At 47.4% G+C, this 14,939-nt stretch overlaps 1 protein-coding gene across 1 annotated transcript in view; it reads right to left on the bottom strand.

The window, feature by feature from the left end:
• Positions 1-14,939, bottom strand: part of LOC100080450 (sulfotransferase 2B1-like) — a 53,498-nt gene that overhangs the window by 4,171 nt on the left and 34,388 nt on the right. The window contains exon 2 of the mRNA XM_039913528.1: positions 8,050-8,210. Within this exon, the coding sequence (XP_039769462.1) occupies positions 8,050-8,188 (139 nt within the window). The 5' untranslated portion in view covers positions 8,189-8,210. The remainder of the gene's footprint in view (positions 1-8,049; positions 8,211-14,939) is intronic.

The following is a 14,939-nucleotide window of genomic DNA, read 5'->3' as shown; positions in this document are numbered from 1 at the left end:
GACAGAGGGAGGGATTTTCACTGGGGTTGACTGTGCTGAGGAGGGTAGGCTACCTATAATAATAATAATGGCTTTTATTATGCACTTTTATGTACTAAGCACTGTACTAAGCTCTGAGGTAGATACAAGATAGGTTGGACACAGTCCCCATCCCAAGAGGGCTCATAATCTAAGTAGGAGGGGGTAAGGTTGAATCCTCATTTTACAGATGAGGAATCTGAAGCACAGAAAAAAAAGTGACTTGCCCAAGGTCACCAGCAGAAAAATGGTGGAGGCCTATGCTCTTTCTTCTAGGCCACACTGCTTCTCTTTGGCAGTTGCCCCAGATGGGGATGAGGAGGGATGCTCGGAGGGATGGCGGTGGGGATCGTGAGGCAGAACAGAACAGAGCTTGTGTCTTGGGCACCAAAACAGCTCAGTGTAAACTGGGGTGGGTTCTGAGCTCAGTTCCCCTGCCAACAGATTAATATGTGGCTCACTCATTTCGGAGGATCTGGTGACATGATCTCATTCCCAATCACACAGGTTTTATTAGGTTTTTTTTTCTGGGTCAAAATTCAAAAAAATTATTTTTAAAACATAGATAGGTTTCCCTCTTATCTTTCTGCCTTGCCAGTCTGAAGGCTTATCCTTTTCGATCAGTTATCTACTGTTCTTTCTTTCAGAATCCGACTTCAAAACTGCAATGAACAAGAAGCACTTGTTTCTCCCCTTTCTCCCCTCCTCCTTCAGTTTGTCCAGCCTCCATTTCTCTCTCTGCTCTGGATGAAAGCTACCTCTGAGCTTTTCTTTGCAGCCATGATTCCGTATTTCATCCTGTCTGGTCAACCGTCTCTCAGTGCCCAGGGTTTCAGACTCATTGCCGGTCATAACTACCCCATCCTCTTGGGGGTTCAGATATCTAAACCTTGGGGGAATGCCAGGAGGACACTTTCAAGCGTTATTGGGGTGGAGTCAGGGCTTGGAGCTAAATGGCCTGCTAGAAAGAGGCACAATCAAGCTACCTGGAGCCCAATGCTCCCACATCGCTGGCCGCTCCTTTTCAGTTTTGTTCTCCTTTACCGTGTCTCACTTTCTAACTGTAGATATCATCATCAGTGGTATTTATTGAGCGCTTAATATTCTTTGAGCGCTTACCACATCTTACAACACCCAGCAATGGGTCCCCTCCTCTGCTGACTCTTCATTCCTTCTCTGGGGGAGCCGGCTGCTCTCCTGGGGCTTCAGCTACCACCGCTCTAGCCCTGGCCTCTCACCTGCTCTGTGACCTCACATTTTATTTTGACTTCAGGGTGTCCTGCTGGCACCAGCTGGGACAGCGGAGAGAAACCCCACGGTTGTTACGAGTGCGGAAGAGCCTTTGCTCACAGTGCGAGCCTCCTCCAGCCCTGGAGGACTGGACGACCCCCTCTGGGGACTGGATCCGCACCTGTGGCCATGTGGCCTAGTGGAAGGAGCCTGGGCTTAGGAGTTAGGGGATCTGGGTTCTAATCCCAGTTCGGTCACCTGCTTGCTGTGGGACCTTGGGCAACTCACTTCATTTCTCTGGGCCTCAGTTTCCTTAACTATAAAATGGGGATTTAAAAATAATAATAATAATAAGTACCATCACAAGTACCATAAGGTAAATACCTTGACAAGTATCATTATTATTATTATTATTCTCGGGTGTCGGCTTCTTTACTTATAAATTGGGGATTCAATACCTGTTCTCCCTCCTATTTACACTTGGGAGCCCCGTGTGAGGCAGGGATTGTATCTGATTTTGATCATCTTGGATCTACCCCAACGCTTAGTATGATGTCTGGAACATGGTAAGAGCTTAAATTTGGGAGTTGCTTTGTTGAGGTGGTAGTTTGAATACAGAGGATATAAATAGACACTCCATTAGAGGTGGACATCATTGCAAAGAGGCCAACAATTAAGGCAGGCAGGCTTCAGTTTCTCACTCTCTGCTTCCCTGGCTCCTTGAAGTGGAGGTGGCTGGATAACCACCGGAGGTTTTTAAGGAGTGCATGGATGAAAGAATTTTTTAGAACAATGATCTGGGCAGCAGAATGAAGTATGGACTGGAGGGGGGAAAGGCTGGAAGCAGGGAGGTCAGTAAGGAGGCTGACACAGTAGTTGAGACAGTATATGATAATCGTATTTCAATCAGTTGTATTTACTGAGTGCAGAGCACCGTATTAAGCACTTGGGGGAGTACAGTATAAAGGACTTGGTAGACACATTCCCTACCCACCATGAGCTTACAGTCTAGAGAAGATAAGTGCTTGGACTAACATGTGGCAGTTTGGATGGAGAGGAAAGGGTGGATTTTAGAGATGCTGTAAAGGTAGACTCAGCAGGATTTGGTCACAGATCAAATATGTGGATTGAATAGAAAAAGATGAATCGAAGATAATGCCAAGTTTACCAGCTTGTGAGACAGGGAAGATAGTGGTGATGTCTACAGTGATGGGAAAGACAAGGGGAAGGCTTGGGTGGGAAGATGAGGAATTCTGTTTTGAACATGTTGAGTTTGGTGTGTCAGTGGGACATCCAGGTAGAGATGTACTGGAAGGAAGGAAGAAATGAAAGACTGCAGAGAAAAAGTGTTGGGCTGAAGATGTCGATTTGGGAGTCGCTTTGTAGAGGTGGTAGTTTGAAAACAGAGGATATAAATAGTCACTCCATTAGAGGTGGAAATTATTGCAAAGAGGCTAACAATCAGGGCAGACAGACTTCAGTTTCTCACTCATCTGCTGCCCTGGCTCCTTAGACCTTCTAGTCTGGGCTAGTGGCTGGCCTGAAAACAGAGCCCAGGCTGGGCATTTTGCTGCTAGGGACCACCTTGGCTCTCTCCAGGTTTGGTTGCTCAGGAGACTCAGGCCTCCTCTCCAATCAAATCCCTCAACACAGCCTACAGAGGGGCCCAATGTCTTTGTCAGTCTCTTGGGGAGGCTCCAACCTTCTTCATGCCCCCGGTTCCTATACTCGGCTCCAGCACCATAACCATTCGGGGCTTTGGACTATCGCCTCTAGAGCCATCCATCCCTTTGACTCCTGTATGTCTTTCATTGGGATTGTGTTGAAAGGAACCTTGCTATCTTTCCAGTCCTCAAGGTGTTAGGGTCCACATAATCCAGAGCTCCCTGCCCTCTGCTCAGATGACTTTTCCTGTCTGTCTCTCCCCACAGAACCCGTGAACCCGTTCACCTGAAACTTTCTTGGTTGCTGATCCTGAGCCCTGGGTCATTCCAAAGGAGATGATGCCATCCATTTCCTCAGCCTGATATGGTCCCCCAAAACGGCTGCTTCAGGAGGGGCTGAGAAGATCCGGTTGAAGGTTATACAGAAACGAGTCCCATTGTAACTGTAAGTCAGCTCTACTCTGGCTCTGGCCTGGCTTCCAGGGTGACCAGACCCTTTACCTGAGCCTCAGTGTTTTTCTCTGAAATCCGGGACGTCACTTTTCAGAGTATTAAATGCTCCAGCAAAGCTGCTGGCTGCCTTGGAGACAGTAATTCCTCACCATGGAAACGTGTGATGAGCCTCTCATGTGCCCGGCTGGGCCAGCCATGGGTGCCAGACCCGAGACTGAAGAGCTCTCGATTCATACTCACCCAGCTCAGGGAGAAGGAAGACCCATGTGACAGCTCAGAAAAAGCAAGAGTAAATCTAAGGTATAAGTGGAGAGAGAGGTAAATGAGGGGGAAAGGAGGGAGAGAAGGAAACGGAAGAGAGAGGGTAGTGAAAGGAGAGAAAGAGAGAGGGGAGAAACTATTTAGATCATAACATTTGTGTACTGATCCAGTCTTTCCAGAACCTAAACACCCCTAATGTCCCAGGATGAAAAAAAAAAGAGTCCCACTTCAGACAAAGACAAAAATCACATAGGCCTTTGGGAGCATGTCTGCCCTGGACCAACCTAGTCCCCTCATCCTCCAGCTACCATCGCACTCTCTCCCTGATGTCTCCTCCAGGTCTCCTCACTCCCAGTGACGCCTCCCTTCCTCTTCACCTAGTACAGCCAGGCTGCAAGTGGGTGAAGGATGGCAGGGGCACAGGAGGAAGGAGGGAGGAACCAAAGGAAGAGTGTCAAAGGCAAATATACTGAAGAAGGAAAAACTAAAGTGTCTGGTCAGTATTAGTCTGGGTAAAGGAGGGACCAGGGATCAGGGAGAGGAGGAGCAGGGAGAGGTAGCAGGGTTGAGCAGAGTGGATGGGGGAGCTTAATAATAATTACATTTCTATATAGAGAAGATGGCGCTGATGGTAAAAATTAACCCATGAGCTCATACATGGCTAAAAAAGATGATGAAGGACCCATTGCCCTGGCGACATTTTGCACACAAAATGGTTGTCCCTTATTTGTGACTGATGTTTGCAGTGCCTGGTGCTGTTTTCTCTCTGGCCTCCTTGTCTGTCATTCCTCATGAAGATTTTGCTCAAAAGGTCAGTGTGGCCTAAGTGGATCGAGCACGGGCCCGGGAGTCAGAAGGATCTGGGTTCTAATCCTGTCTCTGCCCTTGTCTGCTGTGTGACTTTGGGTAAGTCACTTAATTTCTCTGAGCCTAAGTTACCTCATCTGTAAAAAGGGGTTTAAGACTGTGAGCCCCATGTGGGACATGACCTGTGTCCAACCAGATTACTTTGTATCTACCACAGCACTTAGGGCAGTGTGTGGCACATAGTAAGGACATAACAAATACCATTTTTAAAAAACGGTGCTCCTTTCTGAATAGTGGTGCACCATGTTGGTCGATCCTTGACAACTGACTTCCAGTTTTCAGCTGAGATGTAATATAGTCTAAGGCTCTCTTTTACTGTGTCCTTAAAATGTTTCCCCTGCCCTCCTTTATCAAGCTTATATTATGTACTAAGTGCTGAGGTAGAAACAAGGTTCTGAGATCGGTAAGAGACCCCATCCCACTTGGGGCTCACAATCTATCTAAATTTCAAAAAAATGCTCCACACATTTTTGCATGGTCCTCTCTCCCCGCTGTTATATTCCTCTGCAGCACTCCAACTCCAGTTCCGAGGGCTGGACAGGACAGAGAAGGAACGGTTTGTTCCCGTTCACCTTCCCTGCCCTCAACTTGTGTCTCCTCCCTTCTCCTCGGTTGGCCGCTTCTGACTGTAAGCGAGACAGATAATCGCTTCAGAGGGTGGGTGGCACAGTGAGGGAGCACGGGGGCACCGCCGGCCCTTCCCAAAGATGGCAGCTGTACTGCCTCTCTAAGATGGCAGCACCTCTCTAAGAGGGTCGTGTTGGGCAGGATGGAAGCAATCTGTTAGCAGGGTGTAAATCTGGGTCCTAGGTACTCGGTCCAGCGGTGGCAAGAGAGCGGTGGGAGCCGTCACAGTGTGATAGTTGGGGGGGCTTCAGCAATGAAACATTCTCCCAGTGGACTGCCAGACAGTGTTTTGTGTGATGTCACTATCTATATAGATGTCTTGCCACTTGCTGGGTGCCCAAAGTGTGATGTGGTGATGCTGGATGGAATGTTGCATGCTCACCACTTAACATAATGATCTCCTACAGGATGGGGTGGAGGGAGCTGGCCTGAATTCAGCCCCTGGGTACAGGAGGGAGAACCACCAGGTTATAGGTCATGAACTCCACTCTTCTATCTCTGCAGAGATGGGGCCAACAGGTGACTGCCCTAGGGAAGGACACATCCCCACCAAGCAGCTGAGGTTCTCACAGTGTGTCCAGACCCCTGACCTACCTGTAAAATTAATTCATTTATTCATTCATTTATTCATTCGTATTTATTGATGGAGAATCAATCCCTGTTCTCCTTCCCCCTTCGACTGGGAGCCCCAGGTGGGACAGGAGCTGTGTCTGACCTGATGACCTTGTATCCATTCCAGTGCTTAGAACAGTGCTTGGCACGTAATGGGTGTTATATTGTCATTCTGCACTCTCCCAAGCACTTAGTACAGGGCTCTGCACTCAGTAAATGCTTAAAAAATACGACTGAATGACTGACTACTCAACAAATACCACAATGATCATTAGTAATAATACTAATAATCACTATGGTATTTGTTCAGCGCTCACTATGTGCCTGTCACTGTACTAAGCACTGGGGTAGATACAAGCAAACTGGGTTGGACTCAGTCCCTGTCCCACATGGGGCTCCCAGTCTCAATCCCCAATTTACAGTTGAGGTAACTGAGGCACAGAGAAGTAAAACAACTTGCCCAAGGTCACACAGCAGACAAGCAGGGCTCACAGTCTAAGTAGGAGAGAGATGAACTATTGTACCCCCATTTTATAGTTGAGGAAACTGAGGCACAGAGAAGTAAGTGATTTTCCCAAGGTCAAACAGCAGGCAAGAGGCAGAGCCAGGCCCATGCTTTATCCACTAGGCCACACTGTTAAAGCAATAATAGAGAGCTGCAAACAACTGCCATTTAACAGCTAGAGATGTCAGTGGCAGGTGCGACAGAGAATCAGCTGAGCTTTGCCCAATTCAGATATGAAAAGAGCTGCCTACCAAAGCACATTTTGCCAATGTGCCCTGGCTCTCTGCCTGCCTTGGCTCTCTTTCCCAATGCCTCCAACTATCAAAATTTAAATTGTCATTAATTGATTTAGACCCAGCAGGGCCTTGGTGATTATATGTTCCCATTGGATGGCTGAAACCAGCTCAGGAAGGGAGACAAGAGTACAAGAGAACAGCCCATGTGGAGCCCTCATCTCCCTCTACATCACAGTGACAAGGGAAAGTTGAGGTTCCCCAGCTCGGGACTCAGGATCAATCCCCTCTTGGGAGCTGGAGGTAACCCCCAGATGTGGCATCTGGTAGCCATGGTAGAATCTGGTAGAATCTGGTAGAATGGTTTACGTTCTGCCTCGAGATGTCACTAGTGGTCTGTTGTCCCCTTGTAGGCTGTGGACTTCCTGAGGAGAAGGATAGCTGTCTATTTTTGGATAGGGGGCCTGAGCTCATCGTGTGGGGCTCCCTGCCCCCTGAGAGCTCAGTCAAGGCTCCTCACCGATTAGGTGACTTCACATTCATTTCTGGAATCTGCTCTGTCCTCTCCATCCACTCATCATAAGCACTCAGCATTTCTCACCTTGATTACTGCCTCAGCCCCCTCACTGACCTGCCTGCTTCCTGTCTTTCCCCTCTCCAGTCCATACATCAGTTTGCTGCCCCAGTTGCCTTTCTGAAAAAGTGTTCGATCAATGTTTCTCCACTCCTCTAAAACCTTCAGGGCTCACCCATTCACTTGCACATCCAACAGAAACTTCTTATCTCCTTTCTACCTCCATCATCTTGCTATCTACTACAACCCAACCCATACAATCTGTTCCTCTAACACCAACCTATTCTCCTTATCTGGATTTCATTCACCCCCCTCCTGACCCTCGCTTATTTCCTACCTTAGGCCTGGAACTCCCTCCCCCTTCATATAATAATAATTGTGGTATTTGGTAAGTGCTTGCTATGTGTCAGGCACTAAGCGCTGGGTTGGATACAAGCAAATTGGGTTGGACACAGTCTCTGTCCCACAGAAGGCTCACAGTCTTAATCCCCATTTTACAGATGAAGTAAATGAGGCACAGAGAAGTGAAATGATTTGCCCAAGGCCACATAGCAGACAAGTGGCAGAGTCGGAATTAGAACCCATGACCTTCTGACTCCCAGCCCGTGCTCTATCCACTACGCCATGCAGCTTCCCCACATACCCAACTCACCACCACTCTCCCCACCTTCAAAAACCCTCATAAAATCACATCTCCTTCAAGAGGTCTTCCTAGACTAAGCTCTTTATTGCTCTATCTGCCCTCCTCTCTACATTGACCATGAACTTGGCTGTGGACTCCCCAAGTTCTTTGGTATTCACCCCAGTTCCACAGTGTTTACATAAATACTCTTACACTCTCCTATTTCCCCTATCTGTAATCTTTTTTAATGTTTGTCTCCCCCATAGCACCGATCGATTGCTTGAACTTTGGTAAGAGTGCCAGCCAGGCCGGGGCCAAGAAAAGCGACAAGTATCGGAGTGAAGAGGAGCGGAAGAGGGGTTCCCTCATGCTTTAACACGTACCTGACTTGGGATAGGTGGCGATGAGGACATCAGTGTCTTGAAACTGGAATTCAGTGGCCGCCTGCATGGAGTCCTGGCTGTGTAAGTGCCCAGGGAACTCGATACCCTCGTAGATCTCAGTGACATTCATCCTCTCCATTCTGGCTTCTGGAACTCGAGGCCTAGAGACCAGAAATGAGGAACTTGGACTGGGACCAAGAGAAGGGTCCAGGAAGTGGAATGGAAGGTCAGGGAGAAAGGGAAAAAATGGAAAAGCTTGCACTGTGACATTTTTTAAGTGTTTACTATGTATCAAACACTGTACTAAAAATCTGGGTACGTACTCTACCATCAGATCTGACACGTGGACTATGGGGGAGGAAGAACACGTATTTAATCCTCGGTTTATAGATGAGAAAAGTGAGGCACAGAGAAGCCAAGTGACTTGCTCAAGGTCACAGGCAAATGGCAGAACTGAGATTAAAATCGGGTCTCCTCAGTCACAGGCTCATTTTCTTCCCACTGCCCATGCTGCTTCAGCAGTTGAGACAAAGTTTTGGTCTTTCTTAGGCCGAATCATTTCTCTGGCTGAAACTTGAAGGTTGTACCTTCAACAGGGGCCCTTCTTCAAACAGTCCCATATTTGGGGTGGGCAGAGTACATGAAGAGTTTAACTGGACTGGGCATGGGACAGGACCATGTGGTCAGGGGAGAAAGAAGGGGATAGACCCAGCTTGAGGATTCTTGGCTTTGGGCATGAGGGCATATTTAGTTGTATTGATGGCTGCCTGCCCCCTCTAGTCTGTAAGCCCTGTGTGGGCAGGGAATGTGTCTACCAACTGCCTTGGTGTACTCTCCCAAGTGCTCTGCATTCAGTAAACACTCAATAAAAACCACTGATTCAGTAGATGTGGACATGTAGCCGAGGAGTCCAGGAGCTGGGCAGTGGACAGTTTTTGAGATTTTAGCCACAGCGGCTGGTCTCTTGACTGCCGCTTATTTTATTCCCGATGACTGAAGTGCCGTCACGCTGGTTCAAGTACTTGTCATATCCCAACTCGATTACTGCATCAGCCTCCTCACTGACCTCCCGGCCTTCAGCCTCATCCCTCACCAGTGCACACTTCACTCTGCTACCTGTATTATTTTTTTTTAACAGTTAGGCACATGTCTCTCCATTCCTCAGAAACCTTCAGCGGTTGCCCATCTATCCCTGCTTCAAGGCACTCAATCAGTTCTCTCCCCACTACCTATCCTCACTCCTCTTCCTTTACAAACCAGCCAGAACACTTCTCTAACACCAACCTACTTACTGTGCCTCGATCTCATCTCTCTCACTGTTGACCCTTTGCTCATTCCCTCCCTTCCGCCTGAAACTCCCTTCCCCTTCATATTTGGCAGACCGCTACTCTCCCCCAAATTACATCTCCTCCAGAAAGCCTTCCCTGATTAATCTTTCAGCTTCCCACTTTCCCTTCCTACTGCATCACTTATGTACTCGAGTCCATGGCCCCTGAGCCCATAAATACTCACCATCCTCACCCCCTCAGCATTTATGTACTTTTCTTTATCCTCTGTGGTCTCCCCTTCCTGTAATTCATTTTAATGCCTGTCTACCCCTCTAGATTGCAAGCAAGGGGGGTCTTGCTTTCTCCTTTCTCCTAGTTCCCCTCTTCCTCCTGTTCTCCCTCTCTTCTTTCCACCATTCCTTTCGGTCTCCCTTCTTCAGTCCTCTTTTCCCTTTCCCCGCTTCCTCCTTTCTTCTTCCTTCTCCTCCTCCTTCGTCTTAGGTTCCCTTCCCTCTCCCCCTTCTCCGATCTTCTATTCTTCTCTCTAGTCTGTCTCCCTCTCTGCCCCCTTCCCCTTTTAGCCCCTCTTTATCCCCCTCCCCCAGTTTCCCTTAGTGATGATCAGAAATCTGATCTCAACAGTCTCGGCAGAAGCAGGGGGATGTGAACCAGAGACTACACTGTCAATTTGGCTTTTTGTATGTCCAACCCTGGATATGACCCTCTAGTACTCCTTCCCAGACCTACCACCTCTTCTTCACTCCCTTCTCCCAGGACCTGCCACCCTGCTTTTTTTCTGGAATTTATTAAACACTTACTATGTGTCAAACATTGTTCTAAGCACTGGGGTAGGTACAAGTTAATTAAGGGAGTCCCTATCCCACAAGGGGCTCACAGTCTAAGTAGGAGGAAGAACAGGTATTTAATCTCCATTTTACAGTTCAGGAAACTGAGGCACAGAAAAGTTAAGTGACTTACCTAAGGTCACGCAGCAGACGTGGTGGACTGGGGTTAGAAGCCAGGTTCTCCTGACGCCCAGGCACGTGCTCTAGCCATAGACCGTGCTGCTTCTCTTTTATGCAGTCTCACCTGCAGCCTCCCCTCCCCTTCCCTGCCGCCCCCCCCCAACCAGGGATGTGGCTAAAACAATCTTTAAATTAGATGACCGTCCAGCTGTTCTCTGCAGCTAATCCCAGATGAAAAAGGGGGGAAGCCAAGTTCCTGCGAAAGCCTGGCGATGGAGTCCAAGGGCTTCTCCCGCCTCTTCACTCACCTTCCTGACCAGCAAACAGAGAAAACTTGGCCGGGATCTCCGTGAGAACTGCTAGGGAGACTGAACTGGGAGAGAGAAAAGCTGGGGAGGAAGTTAAATGAAACAGTTGGCCAATTGGACTCCTTTGAAACATGACCTGCCGCCTTCATTAGGGAGATTGCCTCTAAAGGATGATGTTCTTGGCCTCAGTTTGGCAAGGGGAAAAAGGGGCAGTAAATCACTCCATCAATGGTACTTACTGTATGCTGAGCATTGTGTTAATCATTAACGATATTTTTTGAGCACCTACCGTGTCCACAGTATTGCACTATTCAATTGATCGATTTTATTTATTAAGTGTTTACTGTGAGCAGAACAGTAGTGCATTGTACATTACAACAGAACTGATAGATTAATTCCCAGCCCACACAGAGTTTACAATCTAGAGGGGATGGCAGGTGTTAAAGTAAGTGCTGTGGGTCTGAGGATGGGGTGAATATCAAGTGCTTAAAGGGGACAGATTCATTCATTTATTCATTCAATCGTATTTATTGAGCCCTTATCGTGTGCAAAGCACTGTACTAAATGCTTGGGAGAGTACAATATAACAACAAACAGATACATTCCTGCCCACAGTGAGCTCACCGTCTAGAGACCAGCTAGATGAAAGCACAAGACAAGAAAGTCTTCCTTTGGAAACAAGACTAATGGGGGGTGAAAAATTCTGACCCGAAATGCCAGGAAAGAAGACAGTTTCCGAAATAGCTAACGTGGTGAATTTTAAATGCCAGCGACTGAAGAGGAAAAAGATGGGGAGACTTAAGAGGGAGAACTATGGACAAGTCTTTCTCAGAGTTGGAGGAAGAATCCATGAGCTTTTCTGCTCCCTGTGCCCTTAACTTTATTGTGTTATCTCAAGAGTTTAGTTCTCTGCTCTGTACAGAGTACAAATGTGTCTGTTTGTTGTTATACCGTACTCTCTGGAAAAGAGTTTTGGTTGACTGACTGAATCCAAGAGAGCGAGCAGAGAGTGGAGGTGGGGTGAGGAGGAAGCTTTTGTCCTTTTTTTAAAGAAAATGTCATATTTGTTAAGCGCTTACTATGTGCCAGGAACGGTTCTAAACTCTGGGATAGATACAAGCTAATCAGGTTAGACATAGTCCATGCCCACATGGGACTCACAGTCTTAGTTTCCATTTTACAGATGAGGCACCTGAGGCACAGAGAAGTTAAGTGACTTGTCCACAGTCACAGAGCAGGCAGGTGGCAGAGGCAAGATTAGAACCCAGGTCCTTTCTGACTCCCAGGGCTGTGCTCTTTCCACTAGGCCTCGCTGCTTCTCAATCCTATCCACAACTGGCAAGGAAGGATCAGAATCTACAGTCAGAGTTTTAGGTCATATAGGTCATGGACAGCTTGAAATCCAAGTGAGTAGCTAAAAGCAAAGTGGGCTCCTAGAAGAATGATGGTTGCTTAAAAACACCATTCAGAGACTCAGCTAAAATGCGCACCCAGGACAATGGTAAAAGTTGGTTGCTTAAAAACACCATTCAGAGACTCAGCTAAAATGCGCACCCAGGACAATGGTAAAAGCCTTGTAAGGCTCCCTGGCTGAGTAAAAGTAATTTTTTCAATCAATCAATCATCAATTATATTTATTGAACGCTTACTGTGTGCAGAGCACTGTACTAAGTGCTTGGGAGAGTACAATATAACAGAGTTGAATATAACCCTGCCCACAAAGAGCATACAGCCTAGGCGAGGAGAAAGACGAAAATAAATTATGGCTATGTACACAAGTGCTGTGGTGCTGAGGGTGGGGTGAATAAAGGGCACAGATCCAAATGAAAGAGCGAAACAGAGGGAGAGGGAGTAGGGGAAATGGGGGTGTAGTGAGGAAAGGCCTGTTGAAGCAGATGTGATTTTAATAAGGTTTTGAAGGTGGGGAGAGTGATCATCTGTCAGATACGAAGGGGCAGGGAGTTTTAAGTCAGAGGCAGGACACGGGCTAGGGATGGGGTCTTTAACACTATTGTGTTCTCTCAAGAGCTGAGTTAATTGCTCTGGAGGCAAGATAGTCGAGATCAAGGTACAGTGAGTAGGTTGGCGTGGAAAAGTGAAGTGTGCAGGCCGGTTTGTAGTAGGAATCAGGGAGTAAGATAGATGTGTTAAAGGTGAAAGAGTGCTTTAAAGCTTATGATAAGGAGTTTCTGGTTTGATGCAGAGATTCAGTTCTGGATCCCCTTCTGTTCTCCATTTTACCTACTCACTTGGAGAATTTATTGGCTCCCATGGCTTCACCTACCACCTCTGTGCGGTTGATTCCCAAATCTATATCTCATTGATATTCCTAGCCTATTATCCCTACAGATCCGAACCCCAGGAATGGGTAATTCTGGAGGGCTCCTCCTCTAGTCCCCATGAGGCTCAGGGTCTTAGAGTTACTTACCTAAAGACTTTCCAAATTGCTCCTCCAGAGCAAAGACTTTCCATCGACAGACTCACCCTCCTTCCCTTCACCCATTCCAATGGTATTTTTATCTGTTTCATCGGTGATATATTTTCTTGCTGGACTTCCTGGAGTTCTCATTTCCTCCAGGGAGCCCAGCAAGAAGCTGCTGCTGCCACCATGATGGTAATCAATCAATCAATCGATCGATGGTACTTATTGAGCGCTGGCTGCACCATCTCTAGGTGAATGATTCCCAAATCTACGTCTCTAGCTCTGATGTCTCTCCTTCTCAGCGGTCTCACACTTCCTACTTTCAGGACATCTCTGCTTGGATATCCTGCCAACAGAGCACACTCAGCATATCCAAAACAGAACTCCTTATCTTCCCACCCAAACCCCGTCCTCTGCTGGACTTTCCTGTCGCCGTAGACAGCACCAACATCCTTCCTGCCTCACAAGCCTGTAATCTTGGTGTTATCCTCGACTCCTCTCTCTCGTTCAACCCACATATTCAATCTGTCGCCAAATCCTGTCTCTTCACATTTCACAACATTAATCCGAGTGCTTATCCTATCCCGCCTCGATTACTGTATCAGCCTCCTTGCTGACCTCCCTACCTCCTCACTTCAGTACATACTGCAGCCTGGATCATTTTTCTACAGAAATGTTCGGGACATGTCTTCCCACTCCTCCAGAAACTCCAGTGGTTGCCCATCTACCTTCACATCAAATAGAAATTCCTTACCATAAGCTGTAAAGCAGTCAGTCATCTTGCACCCTCCTCCCTTACCCTCTTGATCCCCTACTACAATCCAGCCCACACACTTTGCTCCTCTAAAGCCAACCTGCTCACTCTATCTTCATCTCATCTATCCTGCTGCTGACCTCTCACCCACATCCTGCCTCTGACCTGGAATGCCTTAATAATGTTGGTATTTGTTAAGTGCTTACTACGTGCGGAGCACTGTTCTAAGTGCTGGGGTAGATACAGGGTAATCAGGTTGTCCCACGTGAGGCTCACAGTCTTAATCCCCATTTTACAGATGAGGTCACTGAGGCACCGAGAAGTTAAGTGACTGGCCCCCAGTCACACAGCTGACAAGTGGCAGAACCGGGGTTCGAACCCATGACCTCTGACTCCCAAGCCTGAGTGTGGGGTGCCACTTCTGGGAGCCAGAGGGCCGCCCTCTTTGCATCCGACAGACAATTACTCTCCCCACCTTCAAAGCCTTACTGAAGTTACATCTCTTCCAAGAGGCCTTCCTCTTCTCCCACTCCCTACTGCATCACCCTTGCACTTGTATTTGCTCCCTTTTTTCATCCCTCTCTTAACCCCACAGCTCTTACGCTCATATCAATAATTTATTTATTTACATTAATGTTGGTCTCCCCCTCTAGACTGTAAGCTCATTGTGAGCAGGAAATGAGCCTACCAATTTTGCTTTCTTGTACTCTCTCAAGCGCTTAGTACAGGTCTCGGCACTCAGTCAATATCACAGATCGATTGATTGAATACCATGTGCAGAGTACTCTACTAAGAGCTTGGTAGAGTACAGTACAACAGAGTTGGCTGACATGCCCACAGCAAGCTACAGTTCTTCGGAGGATCTCAAAGGAAATCTGTCCCACTAGTTAGCTGAAGATTCTTGCTCTAGAGGCTTCTGGATTTTTTTCTTTCTGTAGATTTGGTTTTTCAAACAAGATTATTTCATCCGCTGCCGCACCAGTAGCATTGCATAATGAACTCAACCTCTATAGGCCTGGGCTGAAAGATGTGAGAACACCTTGGAATTAAAGTGTTGTAAGTATTACTGCCATAATAAAATGATCCCAGGAGCCCAAGCAGCTTGGAAATATAGTCTGGCCCTATCAATCAATCAATGGAATATATTGAACACCAACTATATGCTAAGCACTG

The sequence above is a fragment of the Ornithorhynchus anatinus genome, chromosome 11, assembly GCF_004115215.2.
Source record: "Ornithorhynchus anatinus isolate Pmale09 chromosome 11, mOrnAna1.pri.v4, whole genome shotgun sequence".
Taxonomy (NCBI): Eukaryota; Metazoa; Chordata; class Mammalia; order Monotremata; family Ornithorhynchidae; genus Ornithorhynchus; species Ornithorhynchus anatinus.
This window is presented reverse-complemented; position numbering and strand designations above follow the sequence as displayed.